We start from the raw sequence: 21,455 nt of genomic DNA, 5'->3' as shown, positions 1-21,455 counted from the left end.
GAGTACATAATGGTAGTTTTGCCAAGGGAGCATTAGCATATGATTGACCATGGCGAGAGCTGACTTTGCCAGGAAGGGGCATCCTATAAAATTATGTAAAGGAAATCCTGAGTAATGCCCTCTCCATTTGGGGGCCCTAATTTCCTCAACGAATATAGTGGAACTGAATAAAGGAAAGGAAAGGCCAGCTGAAATAGTGATTTGCTATAGTGGCCTACTTTATGGAGGAAGACTTAGACTGCAATCCAGACCCCCTTGTGCCAGGCTGGGTGAGGGGCATTGGATTGATCTGAGGTGTCCCTCCACTTTCTTCTACTGGTTAAGCTGGTCTTCTACTGGCCACCAAATGGGTGGGTGGGAAGCCTGCCAGTGTTAGCTGATTCATACAAACCAGTATGTGGCTACAGCTACTTTCTGTTTAACTACACATAGATTTCTCTATGTGACAAATTGTACCTGCCTCTCTACATGGAACCTCTGGGAATCCCTCACAGGACTTCTTGCCCCTGTTTGAAGAGGGTTTGTTCTGGCCTGTTGACAATTTCCTTAAATGATCGAAAAAGCAATGTACAAAAACTCTGAAGGATCTGACATGGTAGATAACGTGATAGCCCTACTGTAAGAATCAGTCATAAACTGTCCAGATTAAAGACACCCAAATACAGTGGAGTGGGGAATGTAATATATCTAGCCTTCTCTCTCTTTCTCTTTTTTTAAACCATTTTTATTTGGTTTTACAAGTACAAAGTTATAAAAATCCAAATATATGTCCACCTACAGAGATTCCTCTGAATCTCACAACTTCCCTCCACCCCTTCCATGGGGTCCTATTTAGAAGATTTACAACTGCATATTCTTCAATACACTAACTTTTATATCAATCCATATTGTCCATGGTATTTGTTACACTACAAGTGAAATCAAAATCCTGCCAATCCGCTTACAGTGGTCTCCTAAATAACTTGTAAATTTTTCCCGTTTTTTAATAAAGTTTTTGTCCTCTTGGTTTCTGAGTTTTCCAGTTTTGCCATTTCAACATAGTCCAACAGATTGGTTTGCCATTCCTCTCTAGTAGGGACCTTGTCTTCTTTCCATCTCTGGGCTAGTAACATCTGTGCGGCTGTTGTTCCATACATAAAAAGTCTTTTCTGCTCCTTTGGAATGTCGGTACCTATAGTTCCTAATAAGAAAACTTCTGGGTTGTTTTTTTAACAAAGGTTATTTTAAACATTTTTATCATTTCATTATATATCATCACCCAGAAAGCTTTTATTACCTTACAAGTCCACCACATATGATAAAAGGTACCTTCTTTTTCTTTGCATTTCAAGCATATATTTGTACTTGTCCTACACATTTTTGCCATGTCTCTTTCTTTCTCTATCTCTATGGTGTAGGGCTCACACACAGGATGTATCAGAACACAGCTGTTGAGGACCGAATTCTGTGAAGAGAAGTTATGGAGGAATTACACTAGAGCATATGAGTAAATACTGTAGAAATAATGGTAATATTGCACATGATCCAAGGAAACATAAGCGCCTTTGGCCCCATTTCTTTTTAGTGGGAGAGTTACACGCATACTGGAATATATTCATCTGAAACATTGAAGCTTAAAAATGCTCAGGAGTAAGGAATTGTACTCTTCTATTGTGTCATGTCTCTAGTGTACTTTATGAGTTAGCTAGTATTGTAAACAGAGGTGTGCATGAGTGTCAGGGAACTGCCATCAGTTCAGAGGCGAGAGGTGGAAGAGCAGTTATGTTACAGGGAGCCTCCAAAGACCTTGCGAAGCAGTTCTTCCTCTGGCGAGGAAGGAAGCCCCGCCTCCAGTGGGGAAGGGGCGCAGGGATCAGAAGATGCTAGGGAGAGCCTCAACACCGAGCCTGAGCAAAGGGGAGGGGAGGCAAGTCCCCCTTTACCAGCGCCCACATTGCGCAGTAGGTAGGTTTGCGCACAGAGAGAGGAGGAGAAGGATGGGGGTCACATGACTGTTATGCTGGGGAAGGTATAAGGACCGCCCACTCCCAGATTCTGCTAGCGACTGAGCAGACATGGACTTGAGACGCTCTGCACTGTAAGATAGTTTGTACAGATACTAAAGTCTGGAAAAGACAGGTTGGAGTCTTGCCTGTTTGCTCTCGAGCAACCATACCACCACCTGACAATGAGATTTAAATCCTGAGCCAAAATGGAGTGCCTCAAAGGAATGTTGGGCTTGTCAGAGGCAAAGTAGGAACTGTATGAGGTAGCAAAAAAAACAGAGTCCCTGGGGCGCCTTAGCAATCCAGATGTCAAAAAAAAAAAAGGTTGCAGAGAAGTATCTGCAAAAATCAAAACTTTTTTTAAGGTACCTGGCAGAACTTCCCTGCATCTATTTGTCATTTGGCAGACTTTATCCACTCTGTAGGGGTTAGCATGCTTGCAAATACTACCTACTTCTTGCCAGAAGGGATAAAGGGTTGTTTTGTTTTTCCAGTAATGAAATGGAGGGAAGGGGGGAAATGAAACTGATTCGGATGGACCTTGAGGCAAACCAACCGCACATCAGATTGATGCCGGCTATTTTCCAAAATGCTGAACCAAATCTTGTGGTCAGTGCACACCCCCGCTTCTAAACACGTTCCATAGGAAATATTGTAGCCTTATATTTACCACCGTTATTATTTTGGGTGACATAATACGGTCATGTATTTTCTGCACTGGGGGATGATGGTTCCCTGGATAGGCTCGAGACAAAGGGCATTCTGAGATGGCATTAACGTTGGGGATTGGATCGCTTCAGCATTCTGAATTATCCATGAATGTGAGATACTTCAAACCATGCTGACTGGGGGCATTCAGCGGAGCTCATAAGGATCATCTTGCGCTATGCTCTTTATATGGTTTACTTCCTGTTGAAGAAAAGGGTACCTGTTACCTTTCCTTTGAGTACTTTCTGCAGTCCTACTTGAGCATTAAAGGCACCAAGAGTAGCTGAGGCAACCCAGTCAGATGGGCAGCTAATAATAATAATAATATATAATGATTTATTATTCCCCAGCCCCCAGCCACTCTGGGTGGCTTCCAACAAAGATTAAAAATACATCAAAATGTCACACATTAAAAACTTCCCTGAACAGGGCTGCCTTCAGATGTTTTCTAAATGTCAGGTAGTTGTTTATCTCTATGACATCTGATGGGAGGGCGTTCCACAGGGCGGGCGCCACCACCGAGAAGGCCCTCTGCCTGGTTCTTTGTAACTTTGCTTCTCGCAGTGAGGGAACTGCCAGAAGGCCCTCAGCTCTGGACCTCAGCATCCGGGCAGAATGATGGGGGTGGAGACACTCCTTCAGGTATACTGAATATATTATTATTATTATTATTATTATTATTATTATTATTATTATCAGCATTAACATCATCCAGGAGTATGGGGAGCTTCCACCTGGAAGAGTGCAATATACTAAGTCACAGCGACATCGATGAAACAGAGAGCAATTGTGCAACACCACGGGCCCATCTTCCATTAATGCAAAATAAACAGGATCAGGGTCAGCTTGCGGGGAGGGCTGACAGTATGCAACACACTTCCCCAAACTCCCTACCTGGAAGGTGAGGGCCAGGTGGTGAGAAAGTCAGGCATATGCAGGCGCTATGGTGGAGGCAGTCCAGCACTGCTTTTGGTGCATCCACACAGCACCAGCCTCCCTGCCGCTTTGCCTCTCCCCCTCCTAAGATGCTAGGTGTGTGCAAACAGCGCTCCCTGCTGGCTGCTCCCAAAGGGATACGTACCAAAGGGAACAAAAGAGCTGTGTTCAGTACAGTGGTACCTCGGGTTAAGAACATAATTCGTTCCGGAGGTCCGTTCTTAACCTGAAACTGTTCTTAACCTGAAGCACCACTTTAGCTAATGGGGCCTCCTGCTGCTGCCACCGCGCAATTTCTATTCTCATCCTGGAGCAAAGTTCTTAACCCGAGGTACTATTTCTGGGTTAGTGCAGTCTGTAACCTGAAGCGCCTGTAACCTGAAGCATCTATAGCCTGAGGTACCACTGTACTGAACAACAGCATGTGGAGAGGAAGCAAGATTTACCAATTCCCGAGGAGAAGACATACATAAATGTTGTCACTATGTGGGTAGTTCAGCTCAGATACCTTTACGTGAACAAATGGAAGCAATGATTTGTTCAGCACATGATAAGTTTATATCAACATGATATTGTCATAGCCTCTAATATAAGTGGCTTTCGAACGACCGTTCCCCGTTTCATAGAGAATTGGCCTATTAATAGCTTAAATGTCATAACTTGGAATAGAACTTCCATCTTCAGGGATCATATATCTTTGATTATGAGATATCGAATACAACAATGGATGGCAGACTTTATTTTCTCTTGCTTGTAGCGTTCCAGAGAAGTAGATTCAACATTCTGATGTTCAATGAAGAATTGAATATAGATAGCATAAGACAAATTTTCACTGGCAGGTCACAGTTCCCTTAATGTCTCAATATTTTATCTTACTGTAGCTCAAAGTGAGGGTCTCTTCTCTTGACGACCCCATCCATTGTAGCCACAGGAGAACACTGGGAGAAATTAAGCATCACCCAGAGGCAATTGTTATGTCAGGGCAAACGTTTTGGCTTGCCAGACAGAACAATCCCTGTTCTCTCCCCGCATAATGTTCCTAGAGTTCTCTCCCCACCCGCAAGTGGATATCCTTGTGTGGGGCTTTCACTGGCAGAACTCCCTGGTTGAATCCTGCCCATTTTACATATAAGGAGACAGTCACATAGATGCCACACAAACAGCAGGTGCAAGATTGTGCTTCATTGGTCTTTGATGCAGTAATGAAAGTGGCTGAAAAGTATGCCAAAATTGTATCTAGGCTGAATCTTGTCCATGCCCTTAGTACATACTAGGGATGGGGGAGCACTTTGATTAACTTGACATTTAAAAGTGAACCTACCCAATTTTCACTTTCCAAAACAATCTGCAAACCAAAACACAGCTTATGAAAATTCACACTTTTCGGAATTTCGCAGTGCAATTCAGAAGGTGAGAAATGTCCCCCAGAATGCATATTTTGGTTCAAAGTGTACATGAAAATGCAAATATTGGTAGTGAAAAAAGCATATCAAATGCACTACATTGGGGAGAGTTTGCTTTGCAAAATGTGTGTATAAAGCAAAATTGCATACACAAATGTGCCTGTCAGGAGACATTCACATGAAAATGCTGGAGAATTTTCATGAGGCCTTTTAAAAAATCAATAAATTGCAAACTGATGTGGAAAACTGAACTCAAGACTGGAAAAAATGAGTGATGGAAAGAAACAGAAATTGACAGACTCACCCACCCTTAGTATACACACACACACACGCCTTATAATGAACTGATGGTCTGACTACCTGCAAATGATAGTGTTTCAATCTTGCAGTCTTCCGCACACAGATGGTCTAAATCAGCGTTCTCAACCTGTGGGTCCCCAGATGTTGTTGGACTGCAACTCCCATCATCCCTAGCTAGCAAGGCCAGAGCTCAGGGATGATGGGAATTGTAGTCCAACAACATCTGGGGACCCACAGGTTGAGAACCTCTGGTCTAATTTTTTTCCTACTTGGGGGATGCTGGGGAACCCAGACAATTTGGATCCTTTCCATAAGTGCAAGCACACCAACTCCTAGGGGCTGAGGCAGTTTCGGCCCCCAATATATATTTTTGAAGGGGATGGGACCCCTCAATATTCAGAGGACGTTGTGTGACATCACATTGGGGCCCCCAATCTTCCAGAGAAGCTGGTGCCTCTGCATAAGTGCCCTTCACCACATGCCCCCTACTGCCCCAGAGCTGTCCCTGAAGATCCTCTCCACATGCCCCATGCTGACATCGGAGCTCTGATGTTGTTTGGGCTCAGAGTGGGGACCCGACATCACTCTCACTTTCATAGCTCTGTCTCCAGTGTCCAGGAAAAACAGCCAGAAAAAAAGCTATATACAAATGGAAGTTCCCAGCAAGAAGCTGGAAGTAAACAAGCATGTGACACACAACAGCCTTTTCCCTTTTAAGGTGGAACGGAACTATATCCTAACAAGTAGGACCCAAGGTATCCCGTGTCCCTGAGACTTTCTCCCAGGGACCATAGCATTGAAGCTTCAGTGACTTCGACCAAGTTCTGCATTGTGGAGAAATTAAGAACTTATTATATACCTTTGTGGTTTTTTGACGATTGAGAAAAAATGCTTAATGGCTGCCATTTTTTCAGGGAGGGAGATGTTCAATTCTTAGAGCTATGTAAATTATTTTTGGTATCAACAACATAATTAGCTTTGCTAATAAGGGATTGAATTATACGTTTCTTTTAAGAAGGTTCAGAAAAGGCCAATTGAAAATTGCTGATGTAATAAAAACTTGAATAATTAAAAAGGGAAAGGGAAAGTAGTAGATACCAGTGAAACAAAACAATATAACAGTATTTCCACTGCCTTAGAAGTCTAAAAAGATCGTAGATAGAAATATTCCAGTCAGAGATGATTCACTGTTGAAAGTCTCTCTCACTCTCAGTCGGAGGCTGCTTTGAGCATGGGAGCGAAGAATTCCCCAACTTTCTGCTCTGTCTATGCCTTCCTTGCTCATGGGTGATTGTGCAGCACAACAACCTCTGAGCAAACTAAGGCACAACTTGTGCTAGTCATTGCCATGCCACAGACTTCCCTAAGCAAGAGAATTAAAAAGTAGTTTGCACTGCCTTATACACATGTTGAATTTCAGATTTCTATCTGCTGTAGTGGTACCTTTCTTACTATGACACCTCCGCCCATGGAACAGCAAATCATCAAAACCCAAGCACATTTAGATATTGCATGCTCCTGCACCTAAAATGCCCATTTTTTTGTATCCAGTTCTGTCTAATATACACATTTTTTGTGACACATTTCCCCCTAATGGAATACATTTCTGTTTTGTTACTTCCAGGCTGCAGCTTCTTGTTGCAGGAGGTCTCACTTGTCTTAAAACCTATCTCAGGGATGGATTTTGCTCTCATTTCTCCAATAATTGCTTCTTTATATATATATGTGTGTGTATAGCCGCAACACTTTTTTTAACTGGCCCATTCGGTTGGCTCTCCACCTAGGGATCCCAGAATGAATGGAATGTCTATTTAAATTCTTACAGGCCTTTCATTTTATTCAGAGGAGAAGGCGGATTGTTGTGCATTTTCTGGTGAGAACTAAATTTCCCATCATTGTCTGTAAAGCGGACCTACTTTCTTCTTCTTTGGATCCCAAGGGAAATGAGCAAGAAATGGGTCAGCTACCTTTTCCCAGGGACAGGCAAGTATAGAAGAGTATTTTGTGGGCAAAGACAGAAATCCCCCTCTTATTTGGCTGAACTCAAAACTGCTTGAGAGATCTAGAAAGAGCGGGAGAGTTCAGTGGTGTTTTCCTGAGAGTCATAAAGGACAGTACCTAAAGCAGGGGTCAGCAACCTTTTTCAGCCGTGGGCCGGTCCACTGTCCCTCAGACCATGTGGTGGGCCGGACTATATTGGGGGGGGGAATGAATGAATTCCTATGCCCCACAAATAACCCAGAGATGCATTTTAAATAAAAGCACGCATTCTACTCATGTAAAAACACCACAGGCCCCACAAATAATCCAGAGATGCATTTTTTTTTAAAGGACACATTCTACTCATGTAAAAAACGCCGATTCCCTGACCATCCGCGGGCCGGATTGAGAAGGCGATTGGGCCACATCTGGCCCACGGACCTTAGGTTGCCTACCCCTGACCTAACACGTAGCCAGTTGACTTTCAAACTTGACTGCTCTCTCATTTTGCTCTCTGGAAGTGTGTGTCTTAATGATAGGCAACAGATGTTTGGGAAAAAAATGTATTTTCTCCTTATCACTAATTTATTAAGATTTTAAAAATTATCTATATATATAAATAATATAAATAAAGGAAGAGGGTGGGGACTACTGTTTAAGCAAAACTTTTGAAAAACAGATATCTTTTTGGGGATTAAAAAACACTATCAGGAAAAAGAGAAGCAAAAACAGCTGTGTTGGGCCATAAGAAAAACAAATAATAGTAGGGGAATATTTTTATTACCTCAGCAAAATGCCACAAATTAGTGATCAAACTTTTGAGTTCTTTAAAGCCCTTTATCAGGTTTAGGTGTTAAGGAAAATTTTGGGGGGAGGAAGGCTGACTTTGCGTTGAAACCATAAAGTTTACATTGGTATTGGTCTTTAGCTGAAGTGTAGGACAAGATAGCAGATTTATCATATAAGGTTCTTCTAGGTGCTTTGCACTTTTTAGATTGCACCTAGAGATCCTAAGAGGAAGAAATAGATAAATAGACATTGGCCAATTCCCAATTTTTTAACAGATATAAAATCCAGCAGTTCTGTAGCTTTAAGCAAAACACACATAGGGAAATGTGGTAATTTTTATATTTGCAGAGCTGGAGATTAATTTTAGGTAGTGTACTAGGTTAAAAAAAGAGTAAACTGAAGTCAAATTAAGTAGCTTTTCCTAGTGGCTGGAAGGGAATTACCTTCAGAAAATAAAGCCCCAGCTCCCTATGCTATAAAATCCTCTTCCTCCTGTTTAGGATACTGTTTTTGAATGGCTGAATTCAATACTCTCCAAGTCATTCAAAAAGGAAAACTAGCTGTGTTGGCCTGTAATAAAAAATGCATTAAAAGAATTAAAATTTGTCCAAATTGTTGCAGTCTTTAAGGAGTTTGCTGGGCAGAGTTATTGAAAACCCAAATGCTTTTTTCACTCGGGATATGGAAAATGGTATTTCATGTTACTCATTCTCAAGTTGCATACATTGAAATGCATGCACTGATTTTATATACAGTGGTACCTCTGGTTACGTACTTACCATATTTTTCGCCCTATAGGACGCACCGTCCCATAAGGCGCACCTAGTTTTTTGGGGGGAAATAAAGGGAAAAAATTATTTTCCCCCCCAGGTGCGGGGCTGGGGCGGGGGAGGCCCGAGCTTCCCCCGCCCCAGCCCCCAAACAGGCAGCTCTCTGCAAGCCGTGGGAGCCCAGCGCTGGCTCCCGCTGCTTGCGGAGAGGTCCGCTAAGCCTGGACGCGCTGAGCTCAGCACGCGCAGGCTTCTGCATGCAAGCAACTCTCTGCAAGCAGCGGGAGCGCTCCCGCTGCTTGCAGAGAGGTCCGAAGCCTGGACACGCTGAGCTCAGCGCGCGCAGGCTTCTGCATGCAGGCAACTCTCCGCAAGCAGCGGGAGCGCTCCCGCTGCTTGCGGAGAGGTCCGCGAAGCCTGCAGAGTGAGAGGGGTCGGTGCGCACCGACCCCTCTCGCTCTCCAGGCTTCAGCGAAAGCCTGCATTCGCCCCATAGGACGCACACACATTTCCCCTTCATTTTTGGAGGGGAAAAAGTGCGTCCTATAGGGCGAAAAATACGGTAATTTGTTCTGGAGGTCAGTTCTTAACCTGAAACTGTTCTTAACCTGAAGCACCACCTTAGCTAATGGGGCCTCCTGCTACCGCCGCGCCACTAGAGCACGATTTCTGTTCTCATCCTGAAGCAAAGTTCTTAACCTGAGGTACTATTTCTGGGTTAGCGGAGTCTGTAACCTGAAGCATATGTAACCCGAGGTACCACTGTATGTAAATGAGCAATATACAGTAGCAAAGACGTATGGCTCAGTCAGTAGAGCATGAGACTCTTAATATCAGGGTTGTGGATTCGATGCCCACATTGGGCAAAAATAAAAATAAAAATCCCGCATTGCAGGTGGTTGGACTTGATGACCTTTGTGGTCCCTTCCAACTCTAGAATTCTATGAAAGAACTATACATAAATGAGACATGCAAGCCAAGACAAAGATTCAGATCTGTCACTTGTATTATGGAAGTGGTTCTCAAAATCTTCTCTGGGCCACACCTTCAGAATAAAAATGTGCTCACGCCACACCAAAGTTTTTATTGATAAGAAATGCATTGCAAAACAAAAAGAAACAACTCCTATCACTGCTTGATTTATAACATAGGACAGAACTAATCTGAGACAAACAAACTCTTCATAAACACAAAGAAGCCTCTCTTTTCTTTCATATTCGTCAGGTTGAAAATCCCTGCTCACAACAATTTGACGTGAAGAACTGTAGAAGAATAGCCAATGCTGTTCATCAGCACTCTGTCTGAATGGCAATTCCAGATCACAACTAGGATTATGGGTTCATGTTCATGTATATCAGACAGATATATTCTCTCAGTTAAACTAGTTCCGTCGTCCTTTGTTGTGTCTTGAATTCTGCGCAAGTGGCTAACTCCTGTCCCTGTATTTTATAAGTTCCATTAGATCAGGGGCTGTCAATCATTTTGGGCCCCTGGGCCCATCTGCAAACTGGAGAAACTGTTGCCCCTCCACACACACAACCAAGCAGACATTGCAGCTTGTTCTATTGGGTGCAACGTAATACTTCTGTCAAGTCAAACTTCAGTGTGTGTAGTGGGGGGGGGGGTTACCCTGTGGGAACCTGTGAGCATATGTGTACCTATGTAGATAATCCCTGTGTTGGATTTTCAAGGGGGAAAGTAGGATTTAGTAAATATCAGAACTATTCCGTGCCTCACATAAAAATGAAACTGAACCACAACTCTGAATCCAAATTCTGAGTTGGATGCCGCAGTGCCCTTCCACAGTTAGAAGCCACAGAAGAAGGGGTGTTTTGTGTCATTTCATGAGGAAAGCGCAACTAAATTCGGATATGCTCTGCTTCTTGCACAATGTGCTGTGGAAGCAGCAAATGAGAACAGCTGTAGAACCAAACTGCTATAGAAGTGTGAGATTTTCTGCAGACAGTTGTGATTGTTTTCCTCCTGCTTTGAATTCAGTCGGCTGTACTTTTTAGTTCTGGACCTAAGCATTGTGGCTCCCTGATTTTTCTTACACTAGCATGCGGACAAATGAATCATCTTAAGCCAAATCTCCATGCTTAACTAAATCTTGTACCTTGTGTGTGTGTGTGTGTGTGTGTGTGTATTGTGTTTTGTTAAAGAACTCCCAGCTACTGGTCTTCACCTAGACATCTCAAGATGTTCCCTCTATTCATTGTGAGCTTGGTGACATTTCCACAAAGGCTTTCTTTCTCCAAAGGTTAATTAGTCATTGAAGTACCAGCTGTAGCATATAATCATTTGTTGGAAATGGTTAAGCTTCTGGAGAATACGCTGCACAGACCGTGTATGGCAGGGAGGAACGGTGAAGTTCAAAAATAATTTACGTGTTTTTGAAGCTCTTTTGTACATTTATGGAGGCCTGATTTTTTTCTTTTTAAAAAAAGAAACCTCTTTATATCATGAATCACAGTTTGTTCTAAGCTTTTCCAGAAAAAATGGATTCATACTTGCCCTGACTCTGATCCAGTGCCAATAGGTATGATTCCCCATATTAAAAATGAGAGGGTAGACTTGAAAAGTAAAGCAGAGTATATGGAAGACAGAATAGAGCTTGTATTGTTGGGAAAATGGGAACACAATAGTTCAGGAAGCAAAAGTGCAGCTATTCATTTGTCTTTTAAAAAAGAGCTACATAGTGCTTCGTGCCAATCCCTTCTTTCCCGAAACTAGTTTCTATGCAACATTGTTCAGCTAGGAAACTGGAGGTGGATTCAGTCCCTGAAAGAAAAGTAGGTGGTTTCTAGAAAAACCAGTGTGTGTGTGTGTGTGTGTGTGAGAGAGAGAGAGAGAGAGAGAGAGAGAGAGAGAGGGTGGGGGGTTTCCAAAGGCTGAGATATCTGCTACTGCAGGTGCTGAGAATCCCTTAGTGCAAGTATATCTTCCTGACGAAAGACTTACAGTATTTTGTTATGCACATCTTCTTCCCATGACGGACTCTCCTAGATGTTCTAGGCTGTTTTATTTAACATGGTTTCATTCAGGCTCTGAAAAGGGGTTAGACATAATATATCGTGGACATAATATATCTTGATTTCGGCAATTGACAGTCTTCCTTGCTGACAAGGTAGTAAAAAGTGAGCTGGATACTACTCCAGTTAGGTGGATCTACAACTGGTTGAAGAACCATACCCATTGGGTGCTCAGTAATGACTCTGTGTCAGCCTTAAGGGAATTCTCAAGTGGGGTGCCACAGGGTTCTATCCTGCGCTCTCTGCTGTTCAGCGTATTTATAAATGTATTTGTGACAGTGTGCATGAGATAAATTTACCTTATAGAGGGAAAGTTCATTAAAGTCTTGTGAAGAGCACCCCAAATATTCATATTTACAAGGATTTGTAGAGCTGCAATGTATTTCAATACAAATCAAATATTAATGTCAATAAATGTTTAATGTATAGAATCCTTATAAACTGTTACTAATGGAATGTCAGCCTTTCCCCCTTGTGGGTAGAGCAAAGGGCAGATTGTACAATATTTCACTTTCCATGGGTTAATTAGATTTTAGGTAAGACTTTTATTAAAGTTCAAAGATAAAGTTTAAACAGGCTTCTGTTTTTATTAGATTTGTTCCTAATATAATTATACTGCCCTCCTTAATAGACACACTGATCAGTTCACTATAAATTGGCTTAGTTAAGCTCATTATTGCTATAATGTAAATGTTAACTAGTGTTTTAACACTGATATTAATGATGCAACTTGTTTAAGTCTCCCTAGTTTGTTTTCATAACCAGCAGAGAAAACTGAAAACTTCTAATATCAAATAAGGAACTGATGTTTATGTGTCAGTGCCAAAACCCCATTGCATGTATCGGCTGCTCAAAGAATCACATCTCTTATCCTACCCTTTGTCTATGGCCTATAAAGTCCCAACTTCTTTTGCCTTCAACAGGATATCTGTAACTTACAGTCCTTAGTTTCCCAACTAAAGAATATTAACATTCTGTGGAGAACTAGCGGGGAGCTGTTTAACATATTGCCAATACTTTCGGCTTTATCCTCCTTTGTTCCTTCTCATTGTGGCAGGGGGAGAAAATAGCAGACACACAAATGATGTGCAGAATCACTGGAGCAAGAAGATTCTCTTGTGAGACCAAGTGGCCTGGTTTGCACGTCAAACCTTGGCATAGTGCAAAAGCGTGAACATACAGGCTCCAACAACCATGGTTTGTCCTTGGCTAGTCTGGATAGAAGTTAACCAAATGGGTTGGGATGACATACTAAGACATAACATGGCGTGGCAGCAAAAAGAGATAGGAAAGAGTGAAGTAGCTACAAGCTCCTCTATGGGAGTCTGTGCATTCACGCTTAACCAAGGTTTTACTTAATGTAATATGCAAATCAGGCTATTGTGGAGGGAAGGAGGGAGAAGAATTGCAGATCTGGAAGCGATTGAACGTGCCATTAAATTAACTCTTAAAGTGTGATATTACTGAGGATGGGATTCACCTGATGAGTCTTGTCTGGAATTTTTAATTATTATTTTTTGTATGCAAAACAGCTTTTCTCCCTCCTGCTACCCTCTGTGCCACCCAAAATTGGCTCTGGGGGGTTTGCCAAGAACCCTCAGAATAGCATGTGGAAGGAGAATTGAGGAGATAATTCCATCTGGGAAACTGAATTGCTCGCATTAACTGAACGACTGCCTTAACATGACACTGAATTTCTTCCCAACTACAGAGACACTGATAAAATCAAATTATATCATTTTGCACTAAACAAATGTACTTCTTTTGTGTAACCATACTGTTTTCTTTTCCTGTTTCGTCAATAGTGTGACCATTATTGAATAAGATATTACAACTCTTTGGATTTTGTTTTATTGCTATTTCCAGGGTGCTGGTTGCACTGCACTGGTGGTAGCTGTGGTAGCAAGGAAATTAGAACTTACCAAAGCTGAAAAACATGTGCATAATTTCATGATGGATACACAGCTAACTAAAAGAGTAAGTCACAATGTGTGGTTTGGGGTTTTTTGTATGTGTAATGAAAAGCAAATGTTTTGCTTTGTTTTTCACCATGATCACAGATAGTTCTAGGGATAGATCTTGAAAGATGCTACTGAATTATTGAATCTTTAAGTTTCATGTCAGCTTTGAGTGTTTTGTCCACTGGTGGTAGATGTGAGGTCTCTCTTAAGGAATAGCAAAACAGAAGCAAATATGTGGAATAGGTCCTGGAACATGAGCTGAAGGCACATGATAAACCAGGCATAGGCAAACTCAGCCCTCCAGATGTTTTGGGACTACAACTCCCATCATCCCTAGCTAACAGGACCAGTGGTCAGGGATGATGGGAGCTATAGTCTCAAAACATCTGGAGGGCCGAGTTTCCCTATGCCTGTGGTAAACCAATCTTAGTAAAACTAAGCAGGTATGGGACTGATCAGTGCCTGGAAGTGAAACTTCCAAGGAAGCCTTATGTTTTCTGCCTTGATTCCATCACGGAACAAAAATGAGATATGATTGTAGTGACAACCTGGCAGCCAGTTTAGTCTGACTAGTTGTCCTTCAACCCAACTGCTCATCTACTTAAAACAAAACAAAACATGACTGGCGTTCAATGTCTAACAATTCCTGATGTTGTGGTGGAAATGTACTCTCAGAGTGCTGATCAGATAAAATGATCTTGTGAGAAGCAATGCTTGTCTATTTGGCATTCTAGTTTTATCCTAACCACATGCTTTAAAAAAATTAAAATATATTATATACATCCAGGAAAATCCGTCCGTATGGCAAGTCAAGATTTTTGAAAATTTCCTTAAAGATAGCTCAAAAACTTCACCTTTTTAAAAATATTTAGCAAAAAAGCTTAACAACTTTTGGCAACCCTGCTATATAAAGCCACGATCCAAAATGTCAAGTATATTTCCTCTTCTTGTCTATGAAAAAGATGTTCCATGACAACACAGGAGAGAAGGGAAATTCCTGCATGGGCAGTGGGGAAGGGAAGGGGGTCAGCATGTTAATCAGACCTACTGCATCATAATGTATGAACCAGAATTCCCAAGATGCTAGGTGTGGATAGTCACTAATTCAAGTGCCAAGCAGAGGCGCAGAATTTAGACAGTTGTGCTCTTATTACGTTAGCTCTCTACAGCACCTGGTCTCAGAAGGAGACATTCCTGTAAATATTTACGATAGATAACATGTGCTAGGGAAGACTCAAAGGGACGTGTAATGCTGTTTCAGTCAGCCTGGTGTTTTCTTTTTTTAAAACAGGTGAAAAATGCAGCTGCCAATGTACTCAGGGAAACATGGTTAATTTATAAAAATACAAAGCTGGTGAAAAAGATAGACCATGCAAAAGTAAGGAAACATCAGCGCAAATTCTTGCAAGCTATTCACCAGTAAGTACCATTTTGGCTTGTCTATTTCCCCCTTATCCAGGATGCTGTGGTAATCTGGCAGGTTCGGTTTCTAGTGTGGATGTTGCTGTTCTGTCGATACAGGCAGCTGTCCCAAATCCACCTTCTGCCTGATTCTGTTCATTTTATCTCAAGGGTGTGGGAGGAAAGCATTGTATGTATCTCAGTGTGTCCCTGAATCTCCATCTCATTGATGGGAAACAATAGCATTTGAGATGGATATGAAATGAGGTGCACAATCTAATTCACATACAGATTATACATACGGTTTTTAGAAGGAAAGATATCTGAGACTCTTCATGAAGTTTCCATGGATTTCCAAGGCCAGGGGAAGAGAAAGCAGAAACGTTGTGGAAACAAATGAACAAGTTTTTCACATCCCTGACTCTTCATGTGTGATCCAACCACCCTTCCTTGAATATAGATTTTCTTTGCTAAAGCTTCCTACACATGATATTTTGGAATAAGAATGAATCTAGTACGTATTGCAAAATAGATTTGAATATCAATAACACCCTCTTGTGATTTTTCTGGCAGGTGCTAACAGCTGACAAAAGATTCTTTTACTATATTAACCATCAGTCAATAGCCCCTTATTTTATTATGTGATATATGTTTAATATAATTTTTTTTACCATTTTTAAAATTATTGCAACCAGTAGGTTCTACTACTGTGCCAGTTTTAGGAAATGGGTAAAGAATGTAATCATTTCCTATTGAAATGATTGGTTCATTTTAAAATCAATGTTATTGCTGCAGCAAATTTACACTTGGTGAAAAGATAATGGTGGGATAGTTGTCTTCGTTTTGGCACCCCAAGAAATTAGCCACCTTATGGTCTATTCATTTAGGGTATGTGGGGGAATTAGTTTCTGATACGAGCTAATCTTTGAAAACCGCAGGCTCCTTGCAGATATAATGGAAGCATTGCTGATTCCTCATTCATACCTGACTTTAGAGAGTGCTCAGTCACTGTTATGTTAGAGCAGGAAGACCTCGCCACAATCTGGGCTACATAAAACTAGTGGCAGATATTAATTGCTGCAGGTTTCTCTTCTTCACACCCTTCCTCTGCAGCACATAGAGAGTTTTTGGGAGGAGGAAATGGCCAAATGTAAGAGTCTGGAGCTTGGTGAACTAGCAGGGAAATATAGTGTAATGAAAATGGGAGCAGAGGTCCACTTCTGTGAGTGAGGTCCTTTCTCAGAAGTGTAGATCAGAACCTCAGAATCTGAGTTGAAATACGCATGATGTATATTGCTTTTAATCATTCTGCAGTGGGGAATCAGTAAAGTTAGATCATCTTGACAGACCCAATACTATAATAACAAGAAAAAGACTTCAGAGCCCGTTCCAAGAAGTTGCAAAATAAATATGGCTTAGCATTATAAACTGCAGCAAGCATCTGATTTATGTGCTCTCCACTCCAGCACAGATGCAGGGAGTATATTAAAAAATCTCTTCTTTCATTCTATATTAACCCCAAAGTGTGGTCAATCTTAACCATGGTTAGTTAAAACAAGCAAACTTTGTGAACTGTGGTTTGAAGTTGGCTTGTTTCAACAAACCATGGTTAAGATTAACAGTTTGTATCATCTGAATTCCAACATGACAAACAGCTAGAAGTGAAAGCTTAGAGAAAGAGAAAGAGGGATAACAGTCCCAAGGTTCACTGTAGCTCATTCAACCATGGTTTAGTATCATGTCCAAACAAGGCTCATTGCGAGCAATTCGTTTTTCTTCCTACTTTCTTCTTTTCCACACCTGATGTTAACACAAGACGTGGAATCTCTGGTTGTTCCCTGCACAGAGGTCTGTGTACAGAGCCCAAGAGTCGTGAATTTCATTTTATAGAGTCTGTAGTCACCCATTACACCAAAAGTGAGGAGGAAATAAGTTTCATAAATTAACCGTGCTTCTCTTCTTTCGCTGTTGATTTGAACGCATTAAATGGCAGTAATGTTATTTCCTTTTCTGCTTCAGAGGAGGGATCTGAAAAGGGCTAACTCATTAAGGGCTAACTCATTAAGGGCTAACTCATTAATGGTTACTATGCTTAAGTTATAAAATAAAATGTACACAATGAGTATTAGTTCAGTTTAGCAAAGATGTGAGGTTAAATGCTGCTGTCTATAGAAAAGCTGTTTCTACAAAAAAAGGGGGGCGTGTGGGTGAGTTCCTGAGATAGTGAATTACAAAATGAGCTGAAACCAGGTATTACAATATTGTGATTTAGTGGGATTCTTACTTCTGAGTGTACATGTTCAGGATTGCACTGCAACCTCTGCAACAGGGATAGGGAGCCTATGTACTACAATCCCCATACCCTTTGACCATTGGCCATGCTCGCTGTGGCTGATGAGAATTAGATTCCAAAAGCTCCTAGAACACCACAGGTTCCCACCCTGCCCTACTGTGATCTGGCATCACATCAGTCTTCATGGAATAGTCCTTTTTTCAAATCAATATGGCTTCTAATAAGCATGGGGCAGGGTAGCTATTATCTACCAGGTGCTTGTCTTCATTTTAATTTAATATGTGATTTAGCTTTGTCTTCTGACCTTACTTTCTATGTGTCCCTTGCTAGAAGTATTCAGACTTTCAAAAATATGTGTGGATTTGCCAATTGATGTGCTAGAGCTTTGTTCTCAAAGGAAGTGATGCAACTTTATCCCTTTAGTTTCAAAAAGAACTGCAAATATTTGTTCATCACCTACTATTGAGTAAGAAACTAAATGAAGTAATTCCCATAGTGGCTACCTTTCCTTGTTATGCAGAGTCAGGTTTCTGTTTTACTTCTGAATTTTCATTTGTCCTGCGTCATTTGACCTCCCAAGTCAAACAAAGGGGGTTTAATTGTATTCTAGCAAAATAGGGGAATGGAACCAGTCATATCCTGTTGGATGCTAACATTCAGAATGATAAGTTTGATTTTCTATTTCTAGCTGAACTGTGTAGTTCTCCTTTTTGATTCATGGTGATAGTCTTCATTCACATATTCATACGTTTTCCTTTAACTCCCCTTAATGACCCCCTTTAAAGGTTAATTCTAGCCTACTCAACACTTGATGTTGGGAGGGAAGATGGAAATAAAATGCACCAATACTAAGTCTCTTAACTTTTGAGAATCCTGGTAATATTTCAGCTATCAATTCTTCCCATGTATGGATGGCATGTGGGAAGGGGGCTGAGGTATTTAGGTGCCACTGATATCCCTCCGGCCAGAATAACATGTGACGTTAAATGTTTAACATAAACAAGCAGCATTCTAGTGCACAGTGCTCAAAGGTCCATGTGTCATTTCTCCCCTACTCATGGCCACATTGTGCCAGGAGCAACAAGCCACAAACCTTGACTCAACACACGTGTCTGAATTCAGAACATGTGTCGAGTCAAGGTTTGTGGCTCTAAACAAACCACAAGTAGTAGCCAAAGTTTGTTATTGGCTTACTGCTCATGGTTTGTTTGGGAGAAACAAACCACAAGCCTAGGTTTGGATAATATGACTAGCCAAGGCTCGACTTTTTATTCCCCCAAATATAGCACACCCAAGAGCAGGGGAGGAGTTAAGCAGGGACTTCCACCAGCATGCTGCTTGTTCGCATTAAGCCATAGTTAAAAATTACACATGGTTTAATGTGATGCGTGAACGCAGCTAATGTCTGCTTGTACCACAACGTATGAAACGTCACTGCTTACTTTCAGAACATGGTGAAATGTGGTATAGAAACTGAGAGTATAACGCTGTCCTGCATTTGAGTTGTTAATTGCTGACCCAGAAAGTGCTATGGAGAAAATGTATGAACTACAAGCTCCATAATAGAGCACATTGCGCTCACATGAAGACCATCCCTTGTGTTAATTTGTTTTAGTCAATTTTACAGTTTCTTTTCTTTTGTTTTGTCTTTTTATTTCAACAATGAAAATAGAGCTCGGAAGTAAGTTGTGTGAGCTGTTCCTTTCAAATTTGCAGAATTTACCACTGTCTGCATGCAACAAATGGATACTTTATTTGTGAATTTCAATAGTCTGGTTGCTACTGTGGAACTGCAATCCAAAGTCATGAATTTCTTCTGTGATAAGTGAAGTTCGGAAGGAAGGAATCAGAGTATCAATATTTCTTAATTTTCAGAGAAAGATCTGGCTAGTATCATTTTTAATCTGACTGTCGCAGCTAAGAAATGATCAGTTTATAAAAAGGTTTGCTCCACCTAAGTCACAACCAAGGCTGATATACACATCTTGAAGATGCAAATCTCTCTTTATCAACATACATTTGCAAGAGAGGTAAATAATCAGCATAAAAATTATACCATTTATTTATCATATTTCTCCAGATGTTCATATAGGGAGGGAAAGGAGGATAGAAAACTCAACCTAAAATGTCGCTAATTGGCTTTCCCTCTTCCAAAGATAACTGATGACCTAAAGTATACTTTCAAAAGTTTATACAGACAAATCTACACATCTGATGTATACAGACCAACAATCTTGTTTGATTTCTTTCAGCGTTGTCCCTTATAGACCCTGTTTGCACATAACAGTAAGCCAAGCCATGGCTAAGCATGAATGAGTGAACGTGTGTGTCCTTAGAGGAAAAATCACTGGCACTTCACCCCTCCCCACTCTTGCTGCTGCCATGCTAGCAAACATTATGCCATTGATTGGCTTAGCAGTACATCTAAAGCTAGGCTCAAGGTTTGCTTCCAAGGCAAACTAGAAATACAGGGGCAAACTTTGGTAATATGGTGCCCTGAGCAAGGACAAAATTTGGCACCACCCCCCCAAAAAAAAATATTTATTAATTTCACAATAATTCTTTTTGGTACAGTTTCTTTTTTAAATCAATCTTCTCAGTAGGTACCTGTATAAATATAGGAATTATTATTATTATTATTCATCCCCATGGCTTTGCAACTTGTGCAGGGGAACCGTCCGCACTGTCCTAAATCCGACACTGACAAATGATAAGCCAAATCTAAACCTTGGCTACAAATCATAGTTTGTGTGATTGAGTAAAACCATGAGCCCAGAATCGGGCATAATGCCAAGCCAAACCATGGCTTAGCTCTGGGTAGTGGAACAGCAACAGGACAGCTCATTTACACTTAGCCATGGTTTGACTAAAAGAAATGGGTCACAGTATCACTTAATAATTTTATGTGTTTCTGGACATACATTATTCCTCCTCTTGAAAATGTGAGCTTGAGTGCCCCTCATACCTCCCACAACAATGCTGAACTTGTGTGACTGCAGCTGTAAGCCCATTCATTCTCATTCACCCCATCAAATTGAATGCACGGTGCTGAAGGGGTGGGCTTTAAGAGGGAATCCTGAAACAACTGGATTCTGGGATTGTGAAGAAACCAGCTTTAGCTTCTTTTAAAATAAAGGTAAAGGGACCCCTGACCATTAGGTCCAGTCTTGACCGACTCTGGGGTTGCGGCACTCATCTCGCTTTATTGGCCGAGGGAGCCGGCGTACAGCTTCCGGGTCATGTGGCCAGCATGACTAAGCCGCTTCTGGCGAACCAGAGCAGAGCACGGAAACGCCATTTACCTTCCCGCCAGAGTGGTACCTATTTATCTACTTGCACTTTGATGTGCTTTCGAACTGCTAGGTTGGCAGGAGCAGGGACCGAGCAGCGGGAGCTCACCCCGTCGTGGGGATTCAAACCGCCGACCTTCTGATTGGCATGTCCTAGGCTCTGTGGTTTAACCCACAGCGCCACCCGCGTCTCACTATTTTATCTTTTAAAATAAACTCTGGGAATAAATTCACGAGTTATCAGTGGCGAATAAGACAAAGGGTGCAATGGCGCTGATACAGGACAAACACAAAAAAATTAAATAAATAAACGGATTCCAATTATTAATGAGGTTTAGGACAATGACCTGGAAAGAGGAACCACATGAGATTAATGCCTAAATTCAGGGTAGCTTCATTTCTTGAATGAGATCATGGGCATGTTGTGAACTGAATAACGTTCTCACACACTTAGTTGACCACACAACACTGCTGGCTTGGACACACAAAGTCCTTCATTGCCTTTGTAACTTGATGATGATAGACTGCCTTTATAAAGGAGACAAGCCTACATCCTGGGGGGAGGGCACTATCCATGTCCAAAATACACAGAGAGCAATCCCAGCCT

The 21,455-nt window shown here is 41.4% G+C and overlaps 1 protein-coding gene across 2 annotated transcripts in view; it reads left to right on the top strand.

The window, feature by feature from the left end:
- The window catches only part of KCNN2 (potassium calcium-activated channel subfamily N member 2), an 88,801-nt gene that overhangs the window by 64,017 nt on the left and 3,329 nt on the right, over positions 1–21,455 (top strand). For both annotated transcript variants that reach the window (XM_083702296.1, XM_083702295.1), the window contains 2 exons: positions 13,770–13,880; positions 15,156–15,283. In XM_083702296.1, coding sequence (XP_083558422.1) covers positions 13,770–13,880; positions 15,156–15,283 — 239 coding nt within the window. The remainder of the gene's footprint in view (positions 1–13,769; positions 13,881–15,155; positions 15,284–21,455) is intronic.

Source organism: Podarcis gaigeae (genome assembly GCF_964106915.1).
Source record: "Podarcis gaigeae genome assembly, chromosome: 11".
Lineage (NCBI taxonomy): Eukaryota > Metazoa > Chordata > Lepidosauria > Squamata > Lacertidae > Podarcis > Podarcis gaigeae.
This window is presented reverse-complemented; position numbering and strand designations above follow the sequence as displayed.